General features: G+C 37.2%; 1 protein-coding gene across 18 annotated transcripts in view; it reads right to left on the bottom strand.

The window, feature by feature from the left end:
- MYCBP2 (MYC binding protein 2) overlaps window positions 1-26,360 on the bottom strand; it is a 283,622-nt gene that overhangs the window by 248,523 nt on the left and 8,739 nt on the right. For all 18 annotated transcript variants that reach the window (XM_021929688.2, XM_021929697.2, XM_021929696.2 and 15 more), the window contains exon 2: window positions 4,514-4,589. In XM_021929688.2, coding sequence (XP_021785380.2) covers window positions 4,514-4,589 — 76 coding nt within the window. The remainder of the gene's footprint in view (window positions 1-4,513; window positions 4,590-26,360) is intronic.

The raw sequence follows: 26,360 nt of genomic DNA on the forward strand, positions 1-26,360 counted from the left end.
TGAGTTTCACTTATTGTGGCTGACTAACAAGATATGTCTATGTGACCAAACCCACAAAAAGTCTTGAATTCTAAAATTCACCTGAGCAAAAACAATACACACATTTCTCTGCAGTTCACTGTCAGAGAGAAAACATGTCTTGTGTGCTCAGTCAACAAAGAACTAGGAAGCCTATGCCATAATTCCCTATACATCACAAACACATATCTTTTTCTTGCTGCTTGCTCTGCATCCCTTGTTGTAATAAATCTTAGCCATGAGTATAAACTGCTTATGAGACTTATGAGTCCTTCTGGCAAATCAAAGGAAAAACCACTTAACCATTCCACTCCCTAGTATGCACCCAAGAAAAATGAACACACACACACACACACACACGTGCATATATAGGTATATAAAATCAGCAAAAAAATGGAATGAATTACTGATATACAACAACATAAACACAAATTATGCTGAGGGAAAGACACCAGATTTTTTAAAAAAAGAGTACTCACAATATGATCACATTTATACGAAGTTCTAGAAAATGAAAACTAATCTACAGTGACAGAAAATATATCTGTGGTTGTCTAGAGCCAGGGTTATAGGGAGGGATAGAATCAGCAGAGGATAAGAAAACCGGTCAGGCGCGGTGGCTCATGCCTGTAACCCCAACACTTTGGGAGGCCAACGCGGGTGGATCACCTGAGGTCAGGAGTTTGAGACCAGCCTGGCCAACATGGCGAAATCCTGTCTCTACTAAAAATACAAAAATTAGCTGGACATGGTGGCTGGTGCCTATAATCCCAGCTACTCAGGAGGCTGAGGTGGGGAAATTGCTTGAACCCAGGAGGTAGAAGCTGCAGTGAGCTAAGATCACACACCACTGCACTCCAGCCTGGAAAACAGAGTGAGACTCCATCTCAAAAAATAAAAAGAAAATCCCTGGAGATGATGGAAGTGTTCTGAACTTTGACTGCAGTAGTGCTTCTATGCATGAATGTTAACTTCCAAAACTCACTGAATTGCAAACTTCAAATCTCTATGTCAGGCTCAGCTACTGAGAAGACAGACACATTTGGGATCAGGAAGTTGAGGAAGTTTTCTGACTAATGAATTTGATTTCTCCTGTAAGAAAGTGAAGTCATATGCTGGAGGGTAGAATTTATCAGAGGTTTGAGGAGCATGGCAAAGGTCTGAAATAATCACAGAAGAAAAGAGAACTATTTGACCAGAAAAAATAGTAAGATAGTCTGGCTATGGTATACTTGAGATTGATGATCATGAATGTGTATTGTTATCAATTAACTCTTGTATAACTCTCTTTGGCAGCACATGAAACTCACCTTAAGGGAGGGACAAAATAACTGGATTCATACAAGATTGAGTTTTGTCAGATTAATGCAAAAACATACAAGTGAGATATGGTAGGTAAATAATAGCCTCCAAAAACATCTACACCCTAATTCCCCAAAACCTAAGTGAATGTTACCTTACATGGCAAAAGGGACGCTGTATATGTGATTAAACTAAGGATTTTGAAATGCACAGATTATCTGGATGGGCCAATGTAATCACAAGGGTCCTTACAAGTGAAAGAGGAAGGCTGGACAGTGAGAGGAAGAGATAAAACAACAGAAAACTATCAGTGATGCCGCATGAGAAAACTCAACCAACCACCACTGGCTTTGAAGATGGAATAGGGCCACAACCCAAGACATTTGAGCAGCCTCTATTATAGAAACTGGAAAGGCAAAAAAAACAGATTCCCTCCTAGAGCCTCCAGAAGGAATACGGCCTTGCTGACACCTTGATTTTAGCTCAGTGAGATCCATTTTGGACTTCAGATTTCCAGAACTGTAAGATAACTAGTGTTATTTTAAACCACCAAGTTTGTGTAATTTGTTGCAGATTTAGTAAGAGTTTTTCTAAAAAGAAAGACTGTGGTATCTAATCTGGGTAAGATGGAAATTAAATAAAGGAGATGACTGATGGATGGGATGAGGAGAAATAGAGGGGTTGATAGCCATAAAGGATATAAAGTAGATGTAACATCTATGTATATGTAATACATAAAGTAGATATAAAGTAGATAAAATGCCAGCTAAATGGCATTTTGAAAATAACTTTCAAAAACAGAGTAGATGAAAAATAATCTGGAAAAAGTAATACAGGTCAAGGAGACTAACAACACCATTTTACTACTTTATATTCTTTCCATGAGCAAAAAATGCCTCTTACTCATCTTTGTATCCCAAACATCCAGTATAATGCCTGCACATACTCAGCACGCAATTAATGTTTGAGGAACAAATTAATGAACTTATTTATATCACTGTTATCTCAAACTACTCTTAAAAAGAAGATATATAAATACTGAGGGCAAGAGGAAAAAAACTGAATTGCTAAGGGCACAAAGCTAGTTGGAGGCCGAATTGAAAGGGACAAAAGACCTTGACTTCTCCTCATCTCTTCCTGGATATCATATGCCACCACTTCAGGAAATCACCAAATGAAACCTTAGAAAAACTTCAAAGATACTCAAAATTCCCATACTCTGATTTGCACATAGCACCAAAAAGTTGAAAAGGGACAGAGGTTGGAAATCTGAATGACTGTATTTGTTAGAGGTTTTCTGTACATTGAGAATGCATTCCACTTCCCTCCTCTATCCCAGAAGCAGAAGTAATGAGAAGGGATACAGTGAACAGACATTATTTTTCTGCCCGCCCAGCAACACTTCCCTTAGGGTAACTATTCCTCCCTCATTCCATGTGGCCTATACACCAGGGTGCCCACCCACTGCCCATCTCCGGGTTAAAAATACAACTCAGTCTAACCAAAGTATCCCATGTCTCCGTGGTCAAAGCAAATGATGCAGGTAAACCGAAAATCCTACCCAAGACTTTCTGCTATGACTAGTAGAACAGATTGCCTCTTGCTCAGAGCAAATGGAGTTGGAGCTGCTGGCAGCCTCAGTCCTCAGTCACAGGTAATAAGTCCACACACAGAGGAAGGCAGAAGTAAGAGCTGAAAATACGGGTTCGATGATTTTATTTATTTATTTTGAGACAGAGTCTTACTCTGTCACCATGCTGGAGTGCAGTGGTGCGTTCTCAACTCACTGCAACCTCCGCCACCCAGTTTCAAGCGATTCTCCTGCCTCAGCCTCCTAGGTAGATGGGACTACAGGCACATGCCACCACGTCCAGCAAATTTTTGTATTTTTCGTAGAGACAAGGTTTCACCATGTTGGCCAGGATGGTCTCAACCTCTTGACCTCATAATCTGCCAGCCTCGGCCTCCCAAAGTGCTGGGATTACAGGCATGAGACACTGTGGCTGGCTGATGATATTATTTCATCCCTGGATCCAGCTGTGTCTCAAGATAGAGCCACCAAATAAATACCATCCCCCAACCTTTCATTTTATTTTGGGTTTGCTACTTTGAAGTAGATTTCTCTCAGTTACAATAGCAAGAACACTAACTTAAAAGTGTAGGAAACAATTGCCTCTACAGTTGATATACAGGCCCAGCAAATCTATTGTTTCTTTAACTCAAAGTGAAGCTGCTCAGGAATCACAGTTATGACTCTCCTCTTCCTTCTGTCTAGATGTTCAATAGAAAAGAGACTATTATATAAAGTGCTCTGGTCACTGAAAACGTTTAGTATTAAAAAGATGGATTTTATAGAGATCTCTGCATTATGTGAAAATAGATTCTTGGTTTCTAAGCTCTCACCTAATTCAAATATTCCATATTGCCTTTTCTTTTGTACAGCTATCAACAGTCAAAAGAGGCTCAGAACAATATGGACACACCAAGTTTCCCTAATTTCTGTCAAGAAAGGCATATGACAAACCCAAACCCAAGTCCCGGTTTACAAGCTAATTTTACTTAAGTTTCTAGTACCTGTAGTCAGATTGAAAAAAGAGAACAGAAGTGGATATGTTCCCCCAAAGGACTGATCAAAGATATTAAGAATAAATAATAAATAATTTTCAACATTCAGATATTAACTTCCAGGCTACTGGTCAAGAAACCCCCCAAAAATAGGCTGGGCACAGTGGCTCACGCCAGCAATCCCAGTACTTCGGGAGGCTGAGGAGAGAGAATTGCTTGAGCCCATGAGTTCGAGACAAGCCTGGCCAATACCATGAGATCCTGTCTCTACAAAAAATTTAACAATTAGCTGGGTGTGGTGACATTTACTTGTAGTCCCAGCTACTCAGGAGGCTGAGACAGAAGGATCACTTGAGCCCAGGAAACTACTGCACTCCAGCCTGGGTGACAGAAAAGACCTTGTTTAAAAAAAAAAAAAAAAAAAAAAAAAAGCAAGAAAGAAAAGAAACACCCAAAAGAAAGATGAAACTAAAAGAGGAACCAAATCATAAAGGGCTTTTACAAAATTACTTCAGCACATACAAACAAAATGGTTTGCTAATTATACTTATATTTTTAAATCTTGGCATTTTTATTCAAATCACCATATGAAACAGTCCTATTCCTTATAAATTACCAACAGCTTTACCTTGCTTCTTGTCTTCACTTTTGATTTGCTCTTCTGTTTTCTTTTCAATTTCTTCTTATTTAATATTTTCTTATTCCTAAAAATTAAAAGAAAAATGGAAAAAAAAATATGAATGTTCATATTAGGACATACAAAGCTATCAAAAATGCGAATTTCCAAAAGAGAAATTTGGATCTTTTTCTTGCAAACTTTCTTTATGTGAAACAATATACTTTACATACACATATAAGATACTAACATATAAAGTAGCTATTGAAAAGATAACATGGAGCAGCTAAGCAATATACATTAAATGATAATAAAAATTTGAATTCTGCAAAAACATATATAAACTTAAAACATTAAAAAGGCATTAAATGAAGTATTTTACACTTTATCCATAGTGGGGATGTTTACAAATATCAGTAATGTTTCCAAGAAAAAAATCTGCTCTTTTTGGTAGTGAGGGCTATAGTGCAGAGAGACTTAAAAGCCACTTTTTACTAAACTACTATAGCAAAATTCCCAACTCATATACTTTATGTATCCAGCAACCAATCTGGATACATTCATTATCTCATGGCCCTAAGACCAAATTATTCTTTAAGCATAAGGAAGCCCCTGAATAACTTTGAGAAACAGAAAAAAAATACGTGATAAAGAATAAGAATTATGGTGCAAGAAACAAGAAGCAAGGAAAACATTTTATTTTCATTTCACTTAATATGTTTTATATTCACTATGCTGAGATACTAGGTAGTAAAGACACAAAATGAAAAAGACAGTTCTTGTCCTCAAGGAGCTCAGAGACTTGAATGGAAAGCACAGTTTGGTGATCAAAGAGGGAATCAGGGGAGAGCAAAGGGGAGGAGGTTGTTCCAGATGCTGAAGAGGTCAAGTCCTTAAGATTTGGTAACTAATTTAGTGACAGCAGTGACAAAATAGAAGTTTTAAGCCTAGGTCACCTGGAGGTAGACAATGTCATTCATAAAAATTGAGAAGTCAGAAGGAAGAGTTAGTCTGCTGGAAAAAAAGTAATGGATTTGATTTTGAAGATGTTTAACTTCAAAATACCAAAATGTCAACAAATAGATAAGAGTAACAGGCAGATGAAAACGTTACCCTTGACATTTCCTTCAGTTTCACTCTTGAAATCAAAATAATCACAAAATCTGGTCAATTATATCTCATGAACAGTTCTTGAATCTGTCCACACCATCTTTACTGCTGCAATGCTAATAAGCTAGGTTACCACCACCTCTTACCTGGACCACTGCAAAAGCTTAACTCATTTCTGCACATCCATACCCTTCAATCCATTCTTCACATAGGAACCTAACTGAACTTTTAAAGACACAAACCTGAGTGGATAATTCCCCAGCTTAAAAATCAGTATCTTCTCAATTCTCTTAAGATAAAATCCAAAAGCACCAACATCGTTTAAAAGATCCTCTTCCAATAACTGACCTCCACCCATCTATCCTGCCTCATTTTGCATTCTTTTCCACCTGGTTCATCATACTCCAGCAAGAAGGATATTCTTTCAGTTGTCTGAACCTGTTAAGCTTCATCACAACTTTCACAAAGGTTTTCCCTCTTCCTGAAATTCTCTACCACATCTTCTCCTGCTAACCACTACTTATCTTCGAGGTCTCAGCATAAGTGTCACTTAAGTCTAACTCCCCACACTGGATGAGTTTCCCTAATATACACTCTCAGTTCATCGTATACTTATGTTTCATTGTATAGTCAATAACTGTAATTATGTATGGAACTGTTTAATGTATTGTTTCCTCGCCAAGCTATAAGCTCCAACAGTGCAGAGGCTCTGTCTTTCTTGTTCACTACTCTAGCCTGTGTCCAGAAAAGTTCCTGGGATATAGTACTCAACAAGTATTTTAAGAGAAAGAGAAAGTATAAGAGAAAGAGTGAGGAAGAAGATAAATGAGGAAGTTGAGAGCTACAGCTACATACCTTACTCAGAGATTAAAATAAGGTATCTACATCTATGGTATGGATACATGAGTGCATTTAAAGCGTATCTAGCCAGAAAGGCCCACTAAGGAGCTATCCATGGGATTATTTTGCACAGACTTCAGTACAAAGGAGGTCATGGAAACTATGTATGTGGATGAGATTTTCACAAGATAGTATGCCATAAAAGTAAAGAGAAAGAGAAAGATTAACAGTGCCAAATGCTAAACATAAATGCATATACCTGCTTATAGAATCTACTAAACTACTAGCATTATGAGGGCATGACGAATGTCTATTTCAACTGTGTACTTTCAGCACCTGCATCAATGTGAAACATCATGGATGGCCAATAAATATCAGATGAACAAATAAACAAATAAAACACAATAAGTATTCTTCATACTATTTAGGAAACCAACTTTTCTTTATATTAAAGATTACCTAAGTGAAATCAGGTATTTGAGCCACAGGAATACATAACTACTAAGAGGTTAGCCCCTTCTATATAACTTATAAAAGCATCAAAATTTATCCCAAACCAATTTTCAGAGAAGTAGAATATATAAATCCAAATTCAGATAGATTTCCTAAAGACTAGTTATAACTGACTTAAATTTTCTCAATTAGAGACCAATTTTTGTGTCTGTTTTATCTAATGGAACTTCTTTAAAGTTCAAATGACTTTACGTACATTTCTAAAATACTTCTTTCTATGCATGATGGCATTTAATTGGTTGTAACAATTCTAATGAATCTGAACCCATCAATTCTTAAGTACAGACCATCCAAGAATTAGCTATTCCCAAATTAATTATAAATTACTTTTACTGTGTTTTTTTTTTTTTTTTTTGTTACTGCTGATTTGGTTTGTAGAGGTAGAGGTAGAGGTAGAGGTTTTCTAAAAGAGCCAGTAATAAGTTGAAAATTATACAAATGAAATTTGTATTCAACATTGGAAAATTTAAAAATGCCATTTGCTAGTAATATAACACACCACTATATCTCTATATTTGAGAACTAAGCTTAAACCTTTCACAATATCTGAGGACAGAAATATAAAAGAGAAACTCTAAAAACCAGTCTTACACATTTACAATTTCCCTTGAAATTTCTGATGATTTAGGGCTTGATATTCTAAATCAATCGAAGCTTAATGAAGAATGTCTGGAATTGGTCCTGTAAGACTTTTAGTCTTCTCACAAAAATAACTTCATATCCATGAGATTTGAAAGAATTGTGGTTGACAATAAAAGGGAAAGGCTATTAACATGCCTTAAATATTTATTTTAAAATATTTACTTTAAAAATTCCAAAAAGATTTTCTTAAGAGCTACGCTGTTTAAGAGAAACCAAATACTTCTGCAATATAAGAACAAACGAATTTTGCAAATTGTTCAGTGATATAGATCAACAGTTTCTCTATCAGCTTATTACTGAGTATACTTTATACCAAAAATAGAGTCATAATTTTAAAACCTCTTTCACTCAAATCTGCTTCTTCATTTGCAAAATAAAGAGATGAAGGAGACTGAGGTTCCTTCTAAATCCGGTAAAATGCTAAGATTTTAATAAATCCAAATTTACAGAACTTCTGAAATAAAATGGTTTCAATCTTTTGCTTAATTTCCCTTAGTAAAAAGAAATAAAAAATTCCTGAGGCTGTGCTCTAAAGCAGGAATAGGGAAATTATTTTCTGCAAAGGGCCAGATAGCAAATATTTTACACTTTGTGAGTCACAAGATCTCTGCTGCAACTACTCAATGGTTACAGCATGAAAGCAGCCATTGGCAGCACATAAAGACAGGAGTGTGCATATATTACAATAAAACTTCCGAATTTCACAAAATGCTCACAAAACATTCTCTTCCTTTTTTATTTTCATTTCAACCTTTTAAAAATGTAAAAACCATTTTTAGCTCACAGGCTACATAAAAACAAGAATTGGGCCTCATTGGTCTGTGGGTCATTGTTTGCTCACCCCAGATCTGGGGCATATTTTGATAAACACGCCCATATCAGAAAGGAAAAAAATGCTTTATAGCTATGAGTATGCAGCACAGATAAAACTATTCAAAACATCACCACGCTTATAAAAATAAGCACGCCTAAAATTATCTGCCTTTTCTTTTTATAAAGATAAACTTTGGACTTCCACTTCCCTAAAGTAAGTGATTAGATAGGAGGCAGGCCAATGCGCCTGCTTCAAAGGCTAGACTAACCAACACAAGAAAGCTGTGGAAGCAATGAGGACTAAAAGAACGAACAATCCAGAGGTGGAAGAGCACTTCCAAGACAGCTGAGACCGCTGGCTTGTTCTTCCATGTGGGTAATTGCAGAGTTTGGGCATGAGTAAGGACTGAGTTTGGCTTACGCAGAGGAACTCTAATAAAGGAAACAGGAGACTAGTAGTGCTTTAGATGTCCACGTGGGGTGAAATGACAGACTAGAATCTAGAAAAGCTCCAGATACATAAACAGCTTTCCCAGTGGTATATCTCCTCAGAAATGGAGCACTGAAGGATGATAGAGAGGCTGGGTCAAGGCTGGGCGTGGTGGCTCACGCCTGTAATCCCAACACTTTGGGAGGCTAAGGCAGGCAGATTACTTGAGGTCAGGAGTTCAAGACCAGCCTGGTCAACATGGTGAAACCCCGTCTCTACTAAAAATGCAAAAAAATTAGCTGGTTGTGGTGGTGCACGCCTGTAATCCCAGCAACTCAGGAGGCTGAGGCAGGAGAATCGCTTGAACCTGGAAGGCAGAGGTTGTGGTGAGCCAAGAGCCGAGATTGCACCACTGCACTCCAGCCGGGGCTACAGAGCAAGATTCCATCTCAAAAAAAAAAAAAAAAAAAAAGAGAGAGAGAGAGAGACTGAGTAAAAAGGGAAGAGAAAACTTCTGTAAGAAGACAGATTCCTAGTAGATGGAGGGAGCGGTCTCTGTAATCCCTCACTGGATTGAGATAATCAAACTCTTCATTCTATCTGTCTGACACAGCAAAGAGCAAACCTCTCTGGGAGAAAACACATCATCTGAAAGAAAATCCTGTTCATTCATACACAGCGTTACTCTAGTTTGGGGACACTAAGTAAACACATTAAGAGACATCAAAAGAAGTAAAATATGTGGCAGACACATAATCAAGAGAAAACCAGAAAATCAGACTCACAGAAAACCCAGATATTAACATTAGGAGGCAAGTACCTGAGAAGCAGAGATTAACAAAGTGTGTAAAATAATGGAATTGGCAATTTTCAACATAATTTATAAAAAAAAGAACCAAGCGGACATTCTGAAACTGAAAAACAAACATCTGAAATTAAGAACGTCTCATATGATTTTAAGAGCAGAGTAAATTATAGGAAAACAGGTTTCACAGACTTGCAAACAGGCCAAAAATAAATAAATAAATTCAATCACAAAAACAAAAATGGGATAAACAAAACAGAGAATGAGACATGTGGGACACAGTCAAATGGTCTCATATTCATATAATTGGAATCCCAGAAAGAGAGAAAAAAGAATGGAACAAAAGCAATACATGACAAGATAATTACTGACAATTTCCCAAAAGTGAAGAAAGAAATCAACTGAGAGATTCAAGAAACTCAGGGAACTTGAAGCAGGAAAATGCAAAGAAAAGCATACCTAGGCACAACATGGTCATACTGCTAAAAGCAAAGCATAAAGAGAAAACCTTCACAGCAGCCAGAGAAGAGATACACTTAAAGGAACAATAAAATTGATAGTTTCCATTCTTTGTGTTGAAAAGTGCTGGGGGGTGGGGAGGGGAGGTGGTGGACTGGAGGGATGGGGGTTAGAGGTTGGGGGAAGCAATCTGGAATCATATAACCTTTAAGAATGTATCTTTTAAGAATGAAGACAAAAATAAAGATGTTTTTAAATCCATGAAAGCTGACATAATTCACATAAAGGATTCTAAAAGTATCCTTTAAGAATGAAGACAAAAATAAAGATGTTTTTAGATCCATGAAAGTTGGCATAATTCACTGTCAAGAGACCAATATTACAAGAAATACTGAAGGAAAGTCTTCCTTTAATAACTGTAATATCATAATTTTAAACTAAAGGATACATGCTAAAAGGATAGAAAAAGATGTATCACAAGCACACCCACCAGTGTCCCAAAAAAAGTTGGTGTGGCTATTTTAATATTTCACAAAGTAATTTTTAAGACAACAGTATTATAAGAAATGAGAAGAGCATTTCTAAATGGCAAAAGGGTCAAATCATTAGGAAATCATAACAATCCTAAATTTGAATGCATCCAGTAACACAGCTTCAAAATATATAAAGCAAAATTGACAGAAGTAAAATGAGAAAATACAAATCCACAATTGAAAGAGCAGATTTTAACATACCTCTCTGTAACTGACAGAACAAGTACAGACCAAAACAGCACTGACATAGAAAAATTTGAAAACATGATTAATCGGCTGGGTGCGGTGGCTCACGCCTGTAATCACAGCACTTTGGGAGGCCAAGGCAGGTGGATCACAAGGTCAGGTGTTCAAGATCAGCCTGACCAACATGGTGAAATCCTATCTCTACTAAAAATACAAAAATTAGCCAGGCGTGGTGGCAGGCACCTGTAGTCTCAGCTACTCAGGAGGCTGAGGCAGGAGAATCGCTTGAACCCGGGAGGTGGCAGTTGCAGTGCACCAAGATCACACCACTGTCCTCCAGCCTGGGCGACAGAGCAAGACTCCGTCTCAAAACAAACCAACAAACAAACCATGATTAATCAACCTGACTTAATTGGCATATATATAGAAACATATCCAACAACAGTAGAATGCATATTCTTTTCAAGTGCATATAGAACATTTACCAAAACAGATAATATGCTGGACCACAGACCAAGTCTAAACTAATTTCCAAGGACTGAATCATAAGGTAATTCTCTGGTCATGGAAAAATTAAACCAGAAATTAAAAAAAAAAAGAAAAACACGAAGAAATTCCCAAATGCTTGGCAATCAAAAAAACAAGACTCACAAATAAACTATGGGTCAAAGAACTAGTCACAATGGAAATCAGAAAGTGTTTTCCATAAAATGAAAATGCAATATGGCATAACAAAATTGGTAGAATGCTAAAGCAGTACTTCCACAAAATGCATAGCTTTTTGCATACACATAAATGCATATATTGAAAAAAAACACTGAAAGTAAATTACCTAGACTCACAACTCAAGAAGCTAAAAAGAAAACCACAAATTAAATGCAAAATATGTACTAGAAAGGAAATAAAAATAAGAGTGGATACCAATGAAATGGAAAGCAGACATTCAATAGAGATTATCAAGAGCCAAAAATTGGTTCTCTAAAAAGATTAGTATACGTAACAAAAAGACAAAAAATAAATGTTGTTGAAGATGTGGAGAAAGTAGAACTCATACACTGTTGATGGGAATGTAAATTAGTACAACCATTGTGGAAAACAAAATGGAGGCTCCTGAAAAAACTAAAAACAGAACTACCATATGATCCAGCAATTCCACTACTGGGTATATATACAAAGGAAAAAAATCTGTATGTTGAAAAGATATCAGAATTCCCATTTTCCCTGCTACACTATTCACAATAGCCAAGATGTGGAATCGACCTATGTTTCCACAAGCAGATGAATGGATAAAGAAAATGTGATATATATACACAATGAAATACTATTTAGTGATTGAAAAAAGAGTAAAATTCTGTCATTTGCAGCAATGTGGATGAGCTTGGAGGACATTATCTTAAGTTAAAGAAGCCAGACAAAGAAAGATGAATATGGCATGTTTTTACTCATATGCGGAAGCTAAAATAGTTGATCTCATAAAAGTAGAGAGCAGAAGAGTTTTTGAAGAGTAGCCAGAGGTTGGCTAATAGATGCAAAATCAGACCTAGAAAGTTAGGAGTAAGTTTGAGTGTTATATAGCATCACAGGGTGACCATCATAAACAACAATGTATCATACAACTTCAAACAGCTAGAAGACAGGATTCTGAATGGTCTCATGACAAAGAAATGACAATATGGTAAATGTGTGAGGTGATAAATATGCTAATTATCTTGATTTGATCATTACACACTGTAAACATGTATCAAAATATATTGTACCCCATGTATATGCACAATTATTTGTGAATTAAATATATAACAAATATTTTTAAATAAAATGAAATAAATATAAACCTAGAGCAAAAATGGTCAGGAAAAAAGTAAAAGCACAAATTATCAATATGAGAAATAAGAAAGGAGGCATCACTACAGATGCTGCCTATAAATTTGACAAATAAAATGGATAAATTCCTCGAAAAAATATAACTTCTCAACATTAAACAAGGGAAAAAATGTAATGTCTGAATAGCCTTCTATATACTGGAAAAAAAAACTGAATCCCTAATCAAAACCTGTCCACAAAGAAAACGCTAGACTTGGATGGCTTTGTTGGTGAATTCTTCCAAATACTTTAAAAATTCACTAGTAGTTCTTTCAAACATTATCAACCTTAGACTCTTTCAGACAATATAAAAAGAAGAAACATTTCCCAACTCATAAGACAAGCATAACTCTGATATCAAAATTTGAAGAGAACATTTCAAAATACAAGTTTCAGACCAGTATCTCCTATGAATATAGAAGCAAAAATACTGCACAGCCAAAAAGTAGAAACGACCCAAATGCTCACCAACTAATGAATGTATAAAGTGTAGAACTTCCATATAAGAGAATGTTGTTTACCCATAAAAAAAAGAACTGAAGTACTGACTCATGCTACAAGGTGGATGAACCTTGAAAACATTATGCTAAGTGAAAGAAACAACAGCAACAAAAGGTGATAAATTGTATAATTCCATTTATATGTAATGTCTAGTCAGGCAAATTCATAAAAACAGGAAGTAGTAGTTGCCAGAAACTGATAGAAAGGAGAATAGAAACTGCCTGCTAATAGCTTTGGGATTTATGGAGTGACAAAAATGTTTAGTTCTATGACTTTGAGAATATACTGGAAAGCAGTAAGTTGTACACTTTAAAAGGGTGAATTTATGGTATGTGAATTACCCCTTTTATTTTTAAAAAAGAGAGTCATTTACCTACAAATAATTTTGTCTAACAACATATGGAAAGAATACATACATAATCAACATAATTCAATATAATAAGATAACAAAAGAAACAAAACATATGATTACTTCAACAGAAACAGGAAAAGTATTTTTAAAACTCAACAACCACTAGTGATGAAACTCCTCGATGAACCAGGAACAGATTTTACTTAATCTAATAAGATTACCTACAAAAAACCTACTTTTAACAGTGTATTCAATTATACTGAATGTTGAAAAATTAAGTATTTCCACTTAAGCAGGGGGGGGGAAATGCAAGGATTTGTACTATCACCACTTCTGTTAACACAATATTGAAGGTCAGTAAGTGATGCAAATGAACTAAAAGTCGTAATAGTTAAAAATTAAAAGTAAAGCATTTTTTTATTTGCAGATAATTATATTTATAGAAAATACAAAATAATCCACAAATAAAGAATTAACAAGTGAATTATCAAGGTCACTGGATACAAGACTAACTTTTAAAAATCGATCTATGAAGCACCTTATGTAAACTGAAACTTTTCCACAGAAGCCAGACTCATTCTGTGTAATTAATGTAATGATACTCCCTTTATGTTCAAGCATCAATGAATAAATTAGGGAGGAATAGCTGTCTCACTACTAAGTAGAAAACTTTTATTTACTTAACCTAGCCTGCTAATTAGTAATAAGAAAGAGATTTTTAACAGTTCAACTTGATTTAGGGGAAAGATGCAAATAGATGTCTTATACATAGCTTCAGTCTCTTGATCTTATTCAGAAATCTTCACGTGGGAGGAGGACTATAAAGCAAGCTACCTTGGCAATGGGCAGAGCAGCAGAAGAAAAAAGAGGGTAGGGGAACGTGGAGGGGAGCATGAGTGAGGGGAGAAGTCTCTGAAAAGTTGTGGCTATAGACTCAGCCTCATGCATATTTGTACTCTAAGTAAACACAGCCTAGGTAGGCCAGGGAAACTCAAGCCTTGAAGCAATTGTAAAACTGTAATACTTTCTAATGATAGCATGAATGACAATCTATTCATCCCAGGCCTCAGAGAACTACAAAAGGAATGAGAGCAAGCAAATAACTAGGCACACAGAGATACAAGGCACCCTGAGTGAGAACAGCAGAACAAGGCAACAGAGAGATACCCAAATAGACTTCAGATGGTGGGATTTTCTGAAAGACTGTAACAAGAATATGTTCATCAAATTTAAAGAAATAAAAGACTACCGCTAAAATATCTGCAGGGGATGGGGAACAACTGAGCACATTTGAAAAAAAAATCAAACTAGACATGAAAAATAACTGACATTACAGACTCCATAGGTGGGTTTAAGTGTACAGGACACAGCTGAATAGAAAATTTAAGATCCAGAAAAGAGATCAGAAAAAAAAATTGGAATTCTTCACAGAAAGATAAAAAGGCTAAAAATATGTCCCTGAGACCTTTTTCAAATCTGAAACTTCCTCCTTCCCCATCCCAAAAGAGACAGCCCTTACTCTATCCAAGTATGCACTCACTCTCATACACCAGATCCCATTTCATTCACCATCCTTGAGATTTTGCTCAACCACACATCCCTCTCTTTGTTTACCGTTCATGCTCTTTTCTGTGGTTTCTAACCTTACAGGCCTACTATCATTCTCCCATTCAAAAGGGAAAAAAAGTTTAAATAATCCTCTATCCCTCTTCATCACTAAATTTCTTGAAGAAAAAATAGTCCTGGCCTGGGCAACATAGCAAGACCCCATCTCTATTAAAAAAAAAAAAAAAATAGCCAGGCATGGTAGCATGTGCCTGTAGTCTCAGTTACTCAGATGACTGAGGAGGGAAGATCACTTCGGTTCAGGAGTTAGAGTTGCACTGAGCTACAGTCATGCCACTGCACTCCAGTCTGGATGACAAAGTGAGACCCTGTCTCAAAAAAAAAAAAGCTTCACTGTGTTGAACTTTTTAACACCTTACTATCAAACTCATGCAAGTCTGTGAGACGTCTCAATATGCAAACTTTCTAGTTGCCAATTCAACTGCCCATCTTCAGTCTTTATCCTTCACATTCTCCCACATATGATAACTACCAAACAGTGCCTACTTCTTTACATCCCTGCCCCCTGTCCAACCAACCAGCTTTAGAACCCCTACTTTAGTGTTCCTTCTATCTCTGATGATGGTTCCTTCTCAGTCTTCTTTACTGGCTCCTTTTTCTTCCTTTTCCTGTCCCTTAAGTCTTTACTACATATACCACTTCTAATGTGAGCTATCTGCTCATGTTCTATATTTACTTCTATACCAGTTAGTTACAAACCTTGCTCAATAAGCTATAACAACCCTAAACAATAATAGCTATTGGAGTTACTGAACATCATCAGACTGCTGGTCTAGAGCCAGTTGAGTTTTCTATCAAGGTACATCTACCATGAAAATCTAGAACCTTTCCCGCTACTTCAAAATCCTTCCCCTACTCATCAACTCAGAGCAGAGAATCTAACCATCTACTTAACCGATAAAACAGAGACACAATTACAAATGCACTCCCTTTACTTTTCTTCTACCCACCTTGAAATGATCTCCACCCCAGGGCCTTACTCTATTAATTATTCCCATTCTCTCTCTCTCTTTTTTACTGTTCCTGCCCTTTTCCTTCAGTCTACTAGGTCAAGATAGGTTAAGAGTACAGAATTTAGAAACAAACGACTTGGGTTCAAATACAGGCTCTGTCATTTACCAGCACTGCGATCTTGGCAGTTACTTTAACCTCTCTGTGCCTCAGTTCTCTCATCCATGAAACAGGGTGAAAATAGTACCTCTCCCACTGGATGATGACACACTTAGCATTATGTCTGGTATTTAGTAAGTGCTAAACACATTTTTATTATTATTCCCATGCCAAATTCAAATGCCTACCTTGGTTTGGGTTTCCCCAGAAGCAGACTTCAATTCAAGAATTCAAGTGCAGTAGTTATTTTGAGAGGTGATCCCAGGAAAACCACCAGTAGGGAAAACAAGAGTAAAACAGGGAAAAGAAGGAAGTCAAGAAAGGATATATTATGAAGCCATTTACTCTGATGGGGAACTAGGGCCTGATCCAGTGGAGAACTCCGGTAGACGGCAGAAAACATGGCTCAGTTATCCCAATGCAGGTGAGACAAAGGTATTTATCTACCAACTCCCCATCCATCACTGGTGGAAAGTTTTTCTGAAGGCATTTAACTCTCTGGCATGTGTGAGTTGCCCTGCACACAGGCCAAGTGTGTTTCTTTTCAGGCAGATAGTCATAGATGTTTGCAGAAGGCAGTATGCAAATGGATGCCAAAGGGATATGGCTAGGACACTAAGAACATCTGCTACAGGTATCTAATCCAAAAGATAAATTAATTATTTGTCTCCTTCCTTCAGCTGCTGCTTTCCTTCTTTCCCTTTAAGCACTATTAAACACTATTTCTAAATACTACCATGTCCTGCCTCACTTTCCCACTGAAATGTGACTTCTTCTTGCCTCCTGAAAAAAGGAGGTATAGTGAGTGGGTGTTGGTTCATTATAATTTCTTATTGCCAACTTCAAGGACCCACCTGAGACTTCGGTTTCACTGGCCTAAAGGAAAAGAGGCAGTTTGTGAGTGACAGTATGTTCACGAGGAGACTTTGAATATACTGAACATAATGTATCTGAACAGGACTGAGAGAATCCTAGCAGTAGACTTTTCAAAATACAGGCTATAGCTTAAGGTTTTACCTAAAAACCACACACCAGGAAATCAAATGCATATCTGAAATCATAAGCCTGAGATAACCAAAGAAGAAAATTCAGAGAGAAGAATCCCAAGAATGGACTCTTGAGAAACTAGCTCTTCCTCTCTTTCTATTCAGATGAAAGTCATTATTATATTTGCACTTGAGATCTAGTTACCTGCTAAATATATCATCAAATCCACTTTATTCCATCTATTCCCATTCTCTTTTCTCAGCATTTATTTTCACTTGTCAGAATTACTGCAACGGCCTCTTTAAAGGTAGCCCTGCTTTGGGGATCTGCTCCTTTTCATTCATCCTCTATAATGCTACTAGAGATTATCTTTATAAACTGAAAGTTTAACTCTTCCATTATATTACTTAAAAACCTATGATTGGCCGGGCGCAGTGGCTCACGCCTGTAATCTCAGTACTTTGGGAGGTCGAGGCGGGCAAATCATGAGGTCAAAAGATGGAGACCATCCTGGCCAACATGGTGAAACCCCATCTCTACTAAAAATACAAAACTTAGCTGGGAGTGGTGGCGGGTGCCTGTAGTCCCAGCAACGCAGGAGGCTGAGGCAGAAGAATCTCTTGAACTCAGGAGGCGGAGGTTACAGTGAGCCAAGATCACCCCACTGCACTCCAGCCTGGCAACAGAGTGAGACTCTGTCTCAAAAAAAAAACCAGAAAACAAAAAACAAACAAACAAAAAAACCCTATGATTGTTCCATACTATTTTCAAATAAAGCAATACATGGAACATAATAACCTGGTCCTAACATATCTTTCTAGTCATATCTCCCACCTCCTCATTCTCATACACCCCGCTCCCTACATTTTAGTTATTTCCAACATTTCTGTTTTGCACTTCTTTGATTTTTATCCCTGAATTCACAATGTAGCTCCAGCAACTATTACCACCTACTCAGGGGTCAGCAAAATATAGTCTACACACCAAAAAGAGCTTCCTGTCTATCTTTGTAAATAAAGTGATATCAGAACACAGCAATGCTTATCCATTTATATATATTGTCTATGGTTGCTTTCAAACTAAAGAACAGAGCTGCATAGTTGCAACAGAGACTCTATGGCCCATAAAGTCTAAGTTATTTACTATTTGGTCATATAAATATGTCATATATATGATTATAGACACATATGATATCAAACAGTATCTCATATACATATATAAATATATATATATATATAATTGGATTCCCAGAAGGAAATAAGAAATTGAGTCTGAAATAATATTTGAGGAAATAAAGACCGAAATTTGCAAGTTAAATAAAAATTAACATCACACAGATCTAAGAAACTCAGTGGATACCAAGCAGGATACACACACACACAAAGACACAGATGCACACACACACACACACACACACACACACACACACACCCCCATATTTAGGTACAATACAGTCAAGCTGCTAAAAATCAATAAAAAGGAAAATCTTTTTTAAAAGCCAGATAAGACAGTTCCGGTTCCAGTACATTGGCATAAACCCCAAAATGGCCTATTTTCCCCACTGTTTGCAACTACTTTGGGCAAATTTTTTAAAAAGACAGAAAAAGTACTTCAGGACTCTGAAAAACAAATAAAAGTAAATTCTAGAGGGGAGTCAAAACTTGGAAAAGTGATCCACAGAAGAGTAAATTTCCCAGTTTGGTGTTTTTCTCCTTTCACTAACAGCTTTGCCTGAAGGCCAGGAAGAGATCACTGCATTACAGGGCCACAACCCAGAAGCAAAAAGTCCAAGTTAAAACTCTTTCTGGCCAGAGGAACTGCGAAAAGAAACTGATATGATGGAAAATGTGCAGGAAGTCCTGAAAAAGAGAAAGGCACAGAAAGGGATCCCCTAAACAACAAAAAACACAACATCCTCCAGGGAATTATAACAAACCCCAGAGCTTACAAAATATAACATTAACCATGTCTAAGATACAACTCCAAATTCTCACAATGCAAAAGAAAAATGTGAACAACTTCAAGGGAAGAGACAATCAAAAGATGCCAACCCTAAGACGATGCACATGTTGTAATTATCCAACAATGACTGGAAAGTAACCACTATAAATATGCTACATCGAGGAAAGACAAGGACAACTGAATGGAATGGAAAGAGGTTCTCCGCAGAGAAAGAAAAGGTTTTTTTTACATTTAACCAAATGTAAATGTTAAAAGTGAAACAAACAATACATACAAAGTTCACTGGTTGGGCTCAATAAGAAAATGGAGATGAGAGAAAGGAGTCTGTGAACCTGAATGGGTATCAATAAAAATAACCTAATCTGAAAAACAGAGAAAAAAATTTGATAGGAGGAGACTGAACAGTCAGAGGCCTGTGAAACAATCTCAAAAGTTTTATCATAATTGCCACTAGATTCTTGAAATGTTAAGAAGAAAGACACAATGGTAGAAAACATTCTAAACTCAGTGAAAGCCAAAAATTTACTGACTTGAGAAGCACGGTACTCTCCAAAGAGAATAAACTCAAAGAAAATGACTAGACACACATTAAATTAAACTGCTGAAAACCAAAAACAAAGAAAAAATTTTTGAAAGCAGCTAGAAAAAAATTACACACTACATAGAGGGGAATAAAGTTTACATTACAAAGATTTTTCACCAGAAATCAGAGAAGTGAAAAGACAGCTAAATGGCATCATTAAGGTGCTCAAGGAAGCAAGCATCTACTCAGAATTATATATCCACCTAAAATATCCTTTAGGAATGAAAGTAAAATAAACACATTCTCAAAGAAAAACAAAGAGAATGTATCCCCAGCAGACTGATCTCCTAGAAAAGCTAAGGTCAACATTAGGCTGAAAGGAAATGCTGTATCTTCAGGAAAGAAGAAAGAGCAATAGAAACAATAAATATATAGGAAAACACAAAATACTAGATTTTTCCTTTAAGTTCTAAAAAGTACACATGACTGTCAACAACAAAAACTATAACATTGTTTGGTGAGGTTTGCAAGGTATAGTATGCATGACAACTATAAAATAAAGGTCTGTGGGGGAGGAGAGAATGAAAGGATCTGTATGGTTGCAATGTTTCTGTGTTTTAGGTGAATTTGTATAATAATAACCCTAAGTAGCCTGTAAAAAGTTAGGTATGCATACTGTAATCCCTACGGCTAAAAAAATAAAGAGAGAGATTGCAGAAAAGACCAATAGATCAACTAAAATGAAATACTAAAAAATAATCCAAAAGAAGGCAGAAAAGGAGGAAGAAAGGAACAAAAAAAGAGAAACAGAGATAATAAAGTGGCAGACCTATCACTGTTGATATGCTAAATATGTAAATAATTAATCATATTAAATATTAATGATCTAAACACTCCAATTGAAAGGCAAAAATTGACAGTGGATTTCTTTAAGGGCAAGATTCTATACTAGTTGCCTAAGAGGAGAAACTTTAAATATAAAAACATAAACATCCAAACAACACTTATCTTCCAACTTTGACTGACATTTAGAGAACTTTATGTCCAAAGATGACCGAACACATTCTTTTCAAGCATGTATGAAACAATCTCCAAGACAGAACATATCCTGGGCAATAAAACAAATCTCAATAAATGTTAAAGATCAAAATCATACAAGGTTTACATTAGAAAGTAAAAACAATAATATACTATTATGTAAGAAAACACCATATCTGAAACTTATAATAATTTTAAACAACAAATTGGAAAATAATTTGAACTAAATGACAAATATACAGCAATCAAAATTTGTGGGATATAACTAAAGCACAGCCTAGATAAAAATTCATAGCTTTAAATACTTATATTGGAAGAAAAATTTAAAATCAATGGTCTAGCATTCCACCTTAAGAAATTAGAACAAACAGCAAAGTAAACTTAAAGAAAGTAGAAAGAAATAAATTACAATGATGATGGAAAAGCCAATGAAATAGAAAACAGATCAATATAGAGAAAATGAAGAAAGCCAAAAGTTGGTTCTTTGGACCACTTACAAAGAAATGAATCTACAAACAAACCTTACACCCTCACAAAACTTAACTCAAAATGGAAAACGGACTTTATATGTAAAATGTAAAACTATAAAGCTCTTAGAAAATAACACAGGAGAAAACCTAGATGACTTTTTAGATACAACACCAAGGTACAATCCATTAAAAAAAATTAATAAGCTGAATATTAAAATTAAAAACCTCTGTTCTGCAAAAGACAATGCCAAGAGAATGAGAAGGCAAGGCACAGATTGGAAGAAAATATTTGCAAAAGACACATCTGATAAAGGACTGTTATCCAAAACACCAAGAAATTTTTTCCCCATCTCCTCAGTTATACCCTCACAGAATACCAAGAACTTTCAAAACTCTAACAATAAGAAAAGAAACAACTCAATTAGAAATGGGGCAAAGACCTTAACAGACACCTCACCGAACAAGATACATAGATGGCAAATAAGCATATGAAAAGATGTCCCACATCATATGTCATCAGAGAAATGGAAAAAAAACAACAATGAAATTATACTACATGCCTATCAGAATGGCCAAAATCCAGAACATAGACAACATCAAATGTTGGTGAGGATTTAATGCAACTCTCATTTATTGCTGGTGGAAATGAAAAATGAAACAGCCACTTTGTAAGACAGTTTGGTGATTTCCTACAAAAACTAAACGTACTCTTAGCACAGGATCCCACAATCACTCTTTTTGGTATTAACCCAAAGGAGCTGAAAACATATCCACTAGATTTAACCATTCCCCAATGTATATGTACATCAAAACATCATGCTGTACATTATAAAAACATACAATGTTACTTGTCAATTTCTAAAAAAGAAAATGTATGTCCACACAAAAACTTGCACACAGATATTTATAGCAGCTTTATCCCTAATTGCCAAAACTTGGAAGCAACCAAATTGTCCTCCAAATTCACCAAATTGTAGGTGAGCAGATAAATAAACTGTGGTACATCTAGATGGTGGATTATTCAGCGGTAAGAAATGAGCTATCAAGCCACACACACACACAAAGAATGAACCTAAATGCACATTACTAAGTGAAGGAAACCAATCTGAAAAGGTCATATACTGTGTGATTTCAACTATATGACATTCTGGAAAAGGCAAAACCATGGAGACAGTAAATGATTACCTGGGGTTGAGTGGCAGAGAAACAGGAATAGGTGGAGCACAGATGATATTGAGGACAGTGAAAATATTCTGTATGATACTACAGTGATAAATACATGTCATTATACATTTTTCTGAACCCAAAAAATGTGTAACTCCAAGAATGAACCCTAATGTAAACTCTGGACTTGAGGGTGATTATGATGTGTCAGTGGAGGTTCAACAACAGCCACAAAAATGCCACTCTGGTGGGGGATGTTGATATGGATGAGGCTATGCATGAGTTGGGGAAAGGGATATATGGAAAATCTCTGTACCTTCTTCTCAATTTTGCTATGAACTTAAGATTGCTCTTAAAAGACGTTTAAAAAAAAAAAAAGAAGAAGGGAGTTATTACCATAGATCCCATAGACCTTAAAGGATAATAAAAGAATGCTATGGATAACTTCATGCTAAAAACTTCAACAACTTAGATGAAATGAATGAATTTGTCCAAAAAAAAAGTTACCAAAATTGACAGGAATAACAACAGAAAATCTGAATAACCCTCTATCTGTTCAAGAAAGTGAATTTGTCAAAAGCTTCCCCAAAATAAAATTCCAGGACCAGATGGTGCCACTGGTGAATTCTATCAAACATTTAGGAAGAAATAACAACAATCTTACCCAAACGTTTTAAAAATTGAGTAGCATTGGGTAGGGTAGGATTACTATGTAACTTACTTTATGAGACGAGGATAACTAATTCTAAAGCCTGACAGAATTACCAAGAAAAAAAAAAAAAGATTACAGACCAATATCCCTCATGAATACAAACCTGAAAATTCTTAGCAAAATATCAGCAAATCAAATTGAGTAATACATTCCAAATATGATGGTTTTATCTCAGGAATGCAAAGTTGATTTAACATTCAAAAATTAATTAATGTAATTCAATTTTCCTTTGTTCTTTTACTATATGATCATTTTAACAGGTGGAGGAAAAGCATTTGACAAAACTCAATACACATTTATAATGAAAAACTATCAGCAGGCTGGGAGTGATGGCTCACGCCTATAATCCCAGCACTTTCAGAGTCTGACGCAGGTGGATCACTTGAGGTCAGGAGTTCAGGACCAGAGTGGCCAACATGGTGAAACCTCGTCTCTACTAAAAATACAAAAATTAGTCAGGCATGGTGGCATGTGCCTGTAATCCCAGCTACTCAGGAAGCTGAGGCAGGAGAATTGCTGGATCCTGGGAGGCAGAGGCTGCAGCGAGCCGAGATTATGCCACTGCACTCCAGCCCAGTCTGTCTCAAAAAATAAAATAAAATATAAAAAATAAAAACTACCAGCAAAGTAGGAATACTAGGGAATATCTTCAAATTGATAAAGACCATTGAAACACCTACAGCTAATATCATACTTAATGAGTAAAAAAACTGTAAGATTAATTTATAGTTGTTTTTCTCTCAGATTGAAAACAAGGAAGAATGAGGCTTTTCTAATTTGAATAAAGTAGGTGCTGAGGGGTAGGGAACCTAGAGATCAGAAAGAAGGACAATATGATTATTTACACAGAACATCCCAGGGAATTTACAAGACCATTAAAATTAATAAATGAGCTTAACAAGATCAGAGATACAAGGTTAACATACAAAAGCAACTGTGTTGTTACACATTCATATCAAACAACTGAAAAATAGGAAAAACTAGTTACAGTAGCACTAAAAACCATCAACCAGTTCATGCAGGCTGCCCTCAAGAATGATCCATCACCTAGGGCAAGGCAGCTCTCTTCAGCCAAAGGCAATGCCCATATTGGAACTACGCAAGAGTCTGTAGCCAACCAACGTTCCCAGCAGTTGTGGAGGAATGAGCACATCAGTGCTGGGCAGGGGCTCTGAGTTCCACACTAAAGGATTCACTGTATTTTGCCTATTATACGATTAGGATTCACTTGCTTCAAATAAGGCATGGAAAAAGTTCCTCCAGAATTCTGGTGAGTGTCATTTCCTGGAGAAACTTTCCAGAGGAAGGAAAGTGGGTCAAACCACAGTCCCAGCCACTACAGATGGTAAAATTGATATCGACAACCCTTCTCTACTAGCCATTCTAGATTCCTTTAATCTATGGCTGGTATATCTGCTGGTCCAGGTGACTGACTTCATGGGGTGGTCACTGGGCCTTTCTCATGTCCATTTATCAGAAACACTGGACAAGGAAGTACCAAGAGACACCTATTGATCACCTGTGTGCCAAACCTCCATGCTCCATTGTGGAACACAGCCCTATCTCCTCCACATGAACAAGGACATTAACTCTGTCCAAATGTTGACTTTTTTTTTTTTTGAGACGGAGTCTTGCTCTGTTGCCCAGGCTGGAGTGCAGTGGCACGATCTCAGCTCACTGCAACCTCCACATCCGAGGTTCAAGCAGTTCTCCTGCTTCAGTCTCCCAATTAGCTGGGACCATACCTGGCTAATTGTTCTGTATTTTTAGTAGAGACAGGGTCTCACCATGTTGACCAGGCTGGTTTCGAACTCCTGACCTTAAGTGACCCACTCGCCTCGGCCTCCCAAAGTGCTGGGATTACAGGCGTGAGCCACCATGCCTGGCCTGGTGACTTTTTTTTTTTTTTTGGTGACACGCTCTGTCGCCCAGGCTGGAGTGCAGTGGCCAGATCTCAGCTCACTGCAAGCTCCGCCTCCCGGGTTCACGCCATTCTCCTGCCGCAGCCTCCCGAGTAGCTGGGACTACAGGCGCCCGCCACCTCGCCCGGCTAGTTTTTTCTATTTTTTAGTAGAGACGGGGTTTCACCGTGTTAGCCAGGATGGTCTCGATCTCCTGACCTCGTGATCCACCCGTCTCGGCCTCCCAGAGTGCTGGGATTGCAGGCTTGAGCCACCGCGCCCAGCCCTGGTGACTTCTTTATTTAGAAAAGGAGCCCCAAATCCCAGGGGCAGCTGTAGCTTAAAATAGAACAAGATTCTCATAGCGCCCTCTGTTGGAAATGTTTCTCTTCTGAGAACCAGGATCTTTTAACCGCTAGCGATCAGAGCTATAGAGATGGCAAGCAGAAACTGCCCAGGTGAATCACAGAGTGATGCTATGCGGAGCCACTCCCACTTTCATGTGTTCTTCCTACTGGGAACACTGGAGAATGGGCACCTCACCCTTGCAGGGTATCATGCCCAAGCTCCAGGATCTCATCATCAGTTGTGCCATCAAAGGACTGTTTTACTGCTCTATCAAATCATCAGCTTCTGGATGGTTGGTGCAAGATGGGACAAATGATTCTCCTATTCTATAAAAGTGGGTTCCGGCCAGGTGCGGTGGCTCACGCCTGTAATCCCAGCACTCTGGAAGGCCAAGGTGGCCGGATCACGAGGTCAGGAGTTCAAGACCATCCTGGCCCACATGGTGAAACCCCGTCTCTACTAAAAACACAAAAATTAGCCGGGTGTCGTGATGTGCGCCTATAGTCCCAGCTACTCAGGAGGCTGAGGTAGGACAATTGCTTGAACCCGGGAGGCAGAGGTTGCAGTCAGCTGAGATCATGCTGTTGTACTCCAGCTTGGGAAACGGAGCGAGACTCCATCTCAAAAAATAAACTAAAATAAATAAATAAGAGTGGGTTCCTTAGTCTGAAATGATCCCTGTGCTGGAAGATCAAACATCCTGCAAGCCCTCAAACAGTAGTCCTGGGTGAGACCCTGCTAGAAAGACAAATTCAGACCCAGAATATGTTTCAAATCCAATCAAAATGAATCACAGTCCTTTCCACAGGATAAGGACTGGTTGGCCTGCTTGAAGGATGATTGGTCTCTGCTGCTGTCAGGCTGGATATTCAGCAGCAGCAGTTGCTAGATCAGCAATGGTGAATGAAAATCCTTTTATTGGGCCCCTGCACAGCCATCATCAGTAATTTTTCCATGCACTCACAGTCCAAAAG

The sequence above is a fragment of the Papio anubis genome, chromosome 15 (genome assembly GCF_008728515.1).
Source record: "Papio anubis isolate 15944 chromosome 15, Panubis1.0, whole genome shotgun sequence".
NCBI lineage: Eukaryota > Metazoa > Chordata > Mammalia > Primates > Cercopithecidae > Papio > Papio anubis.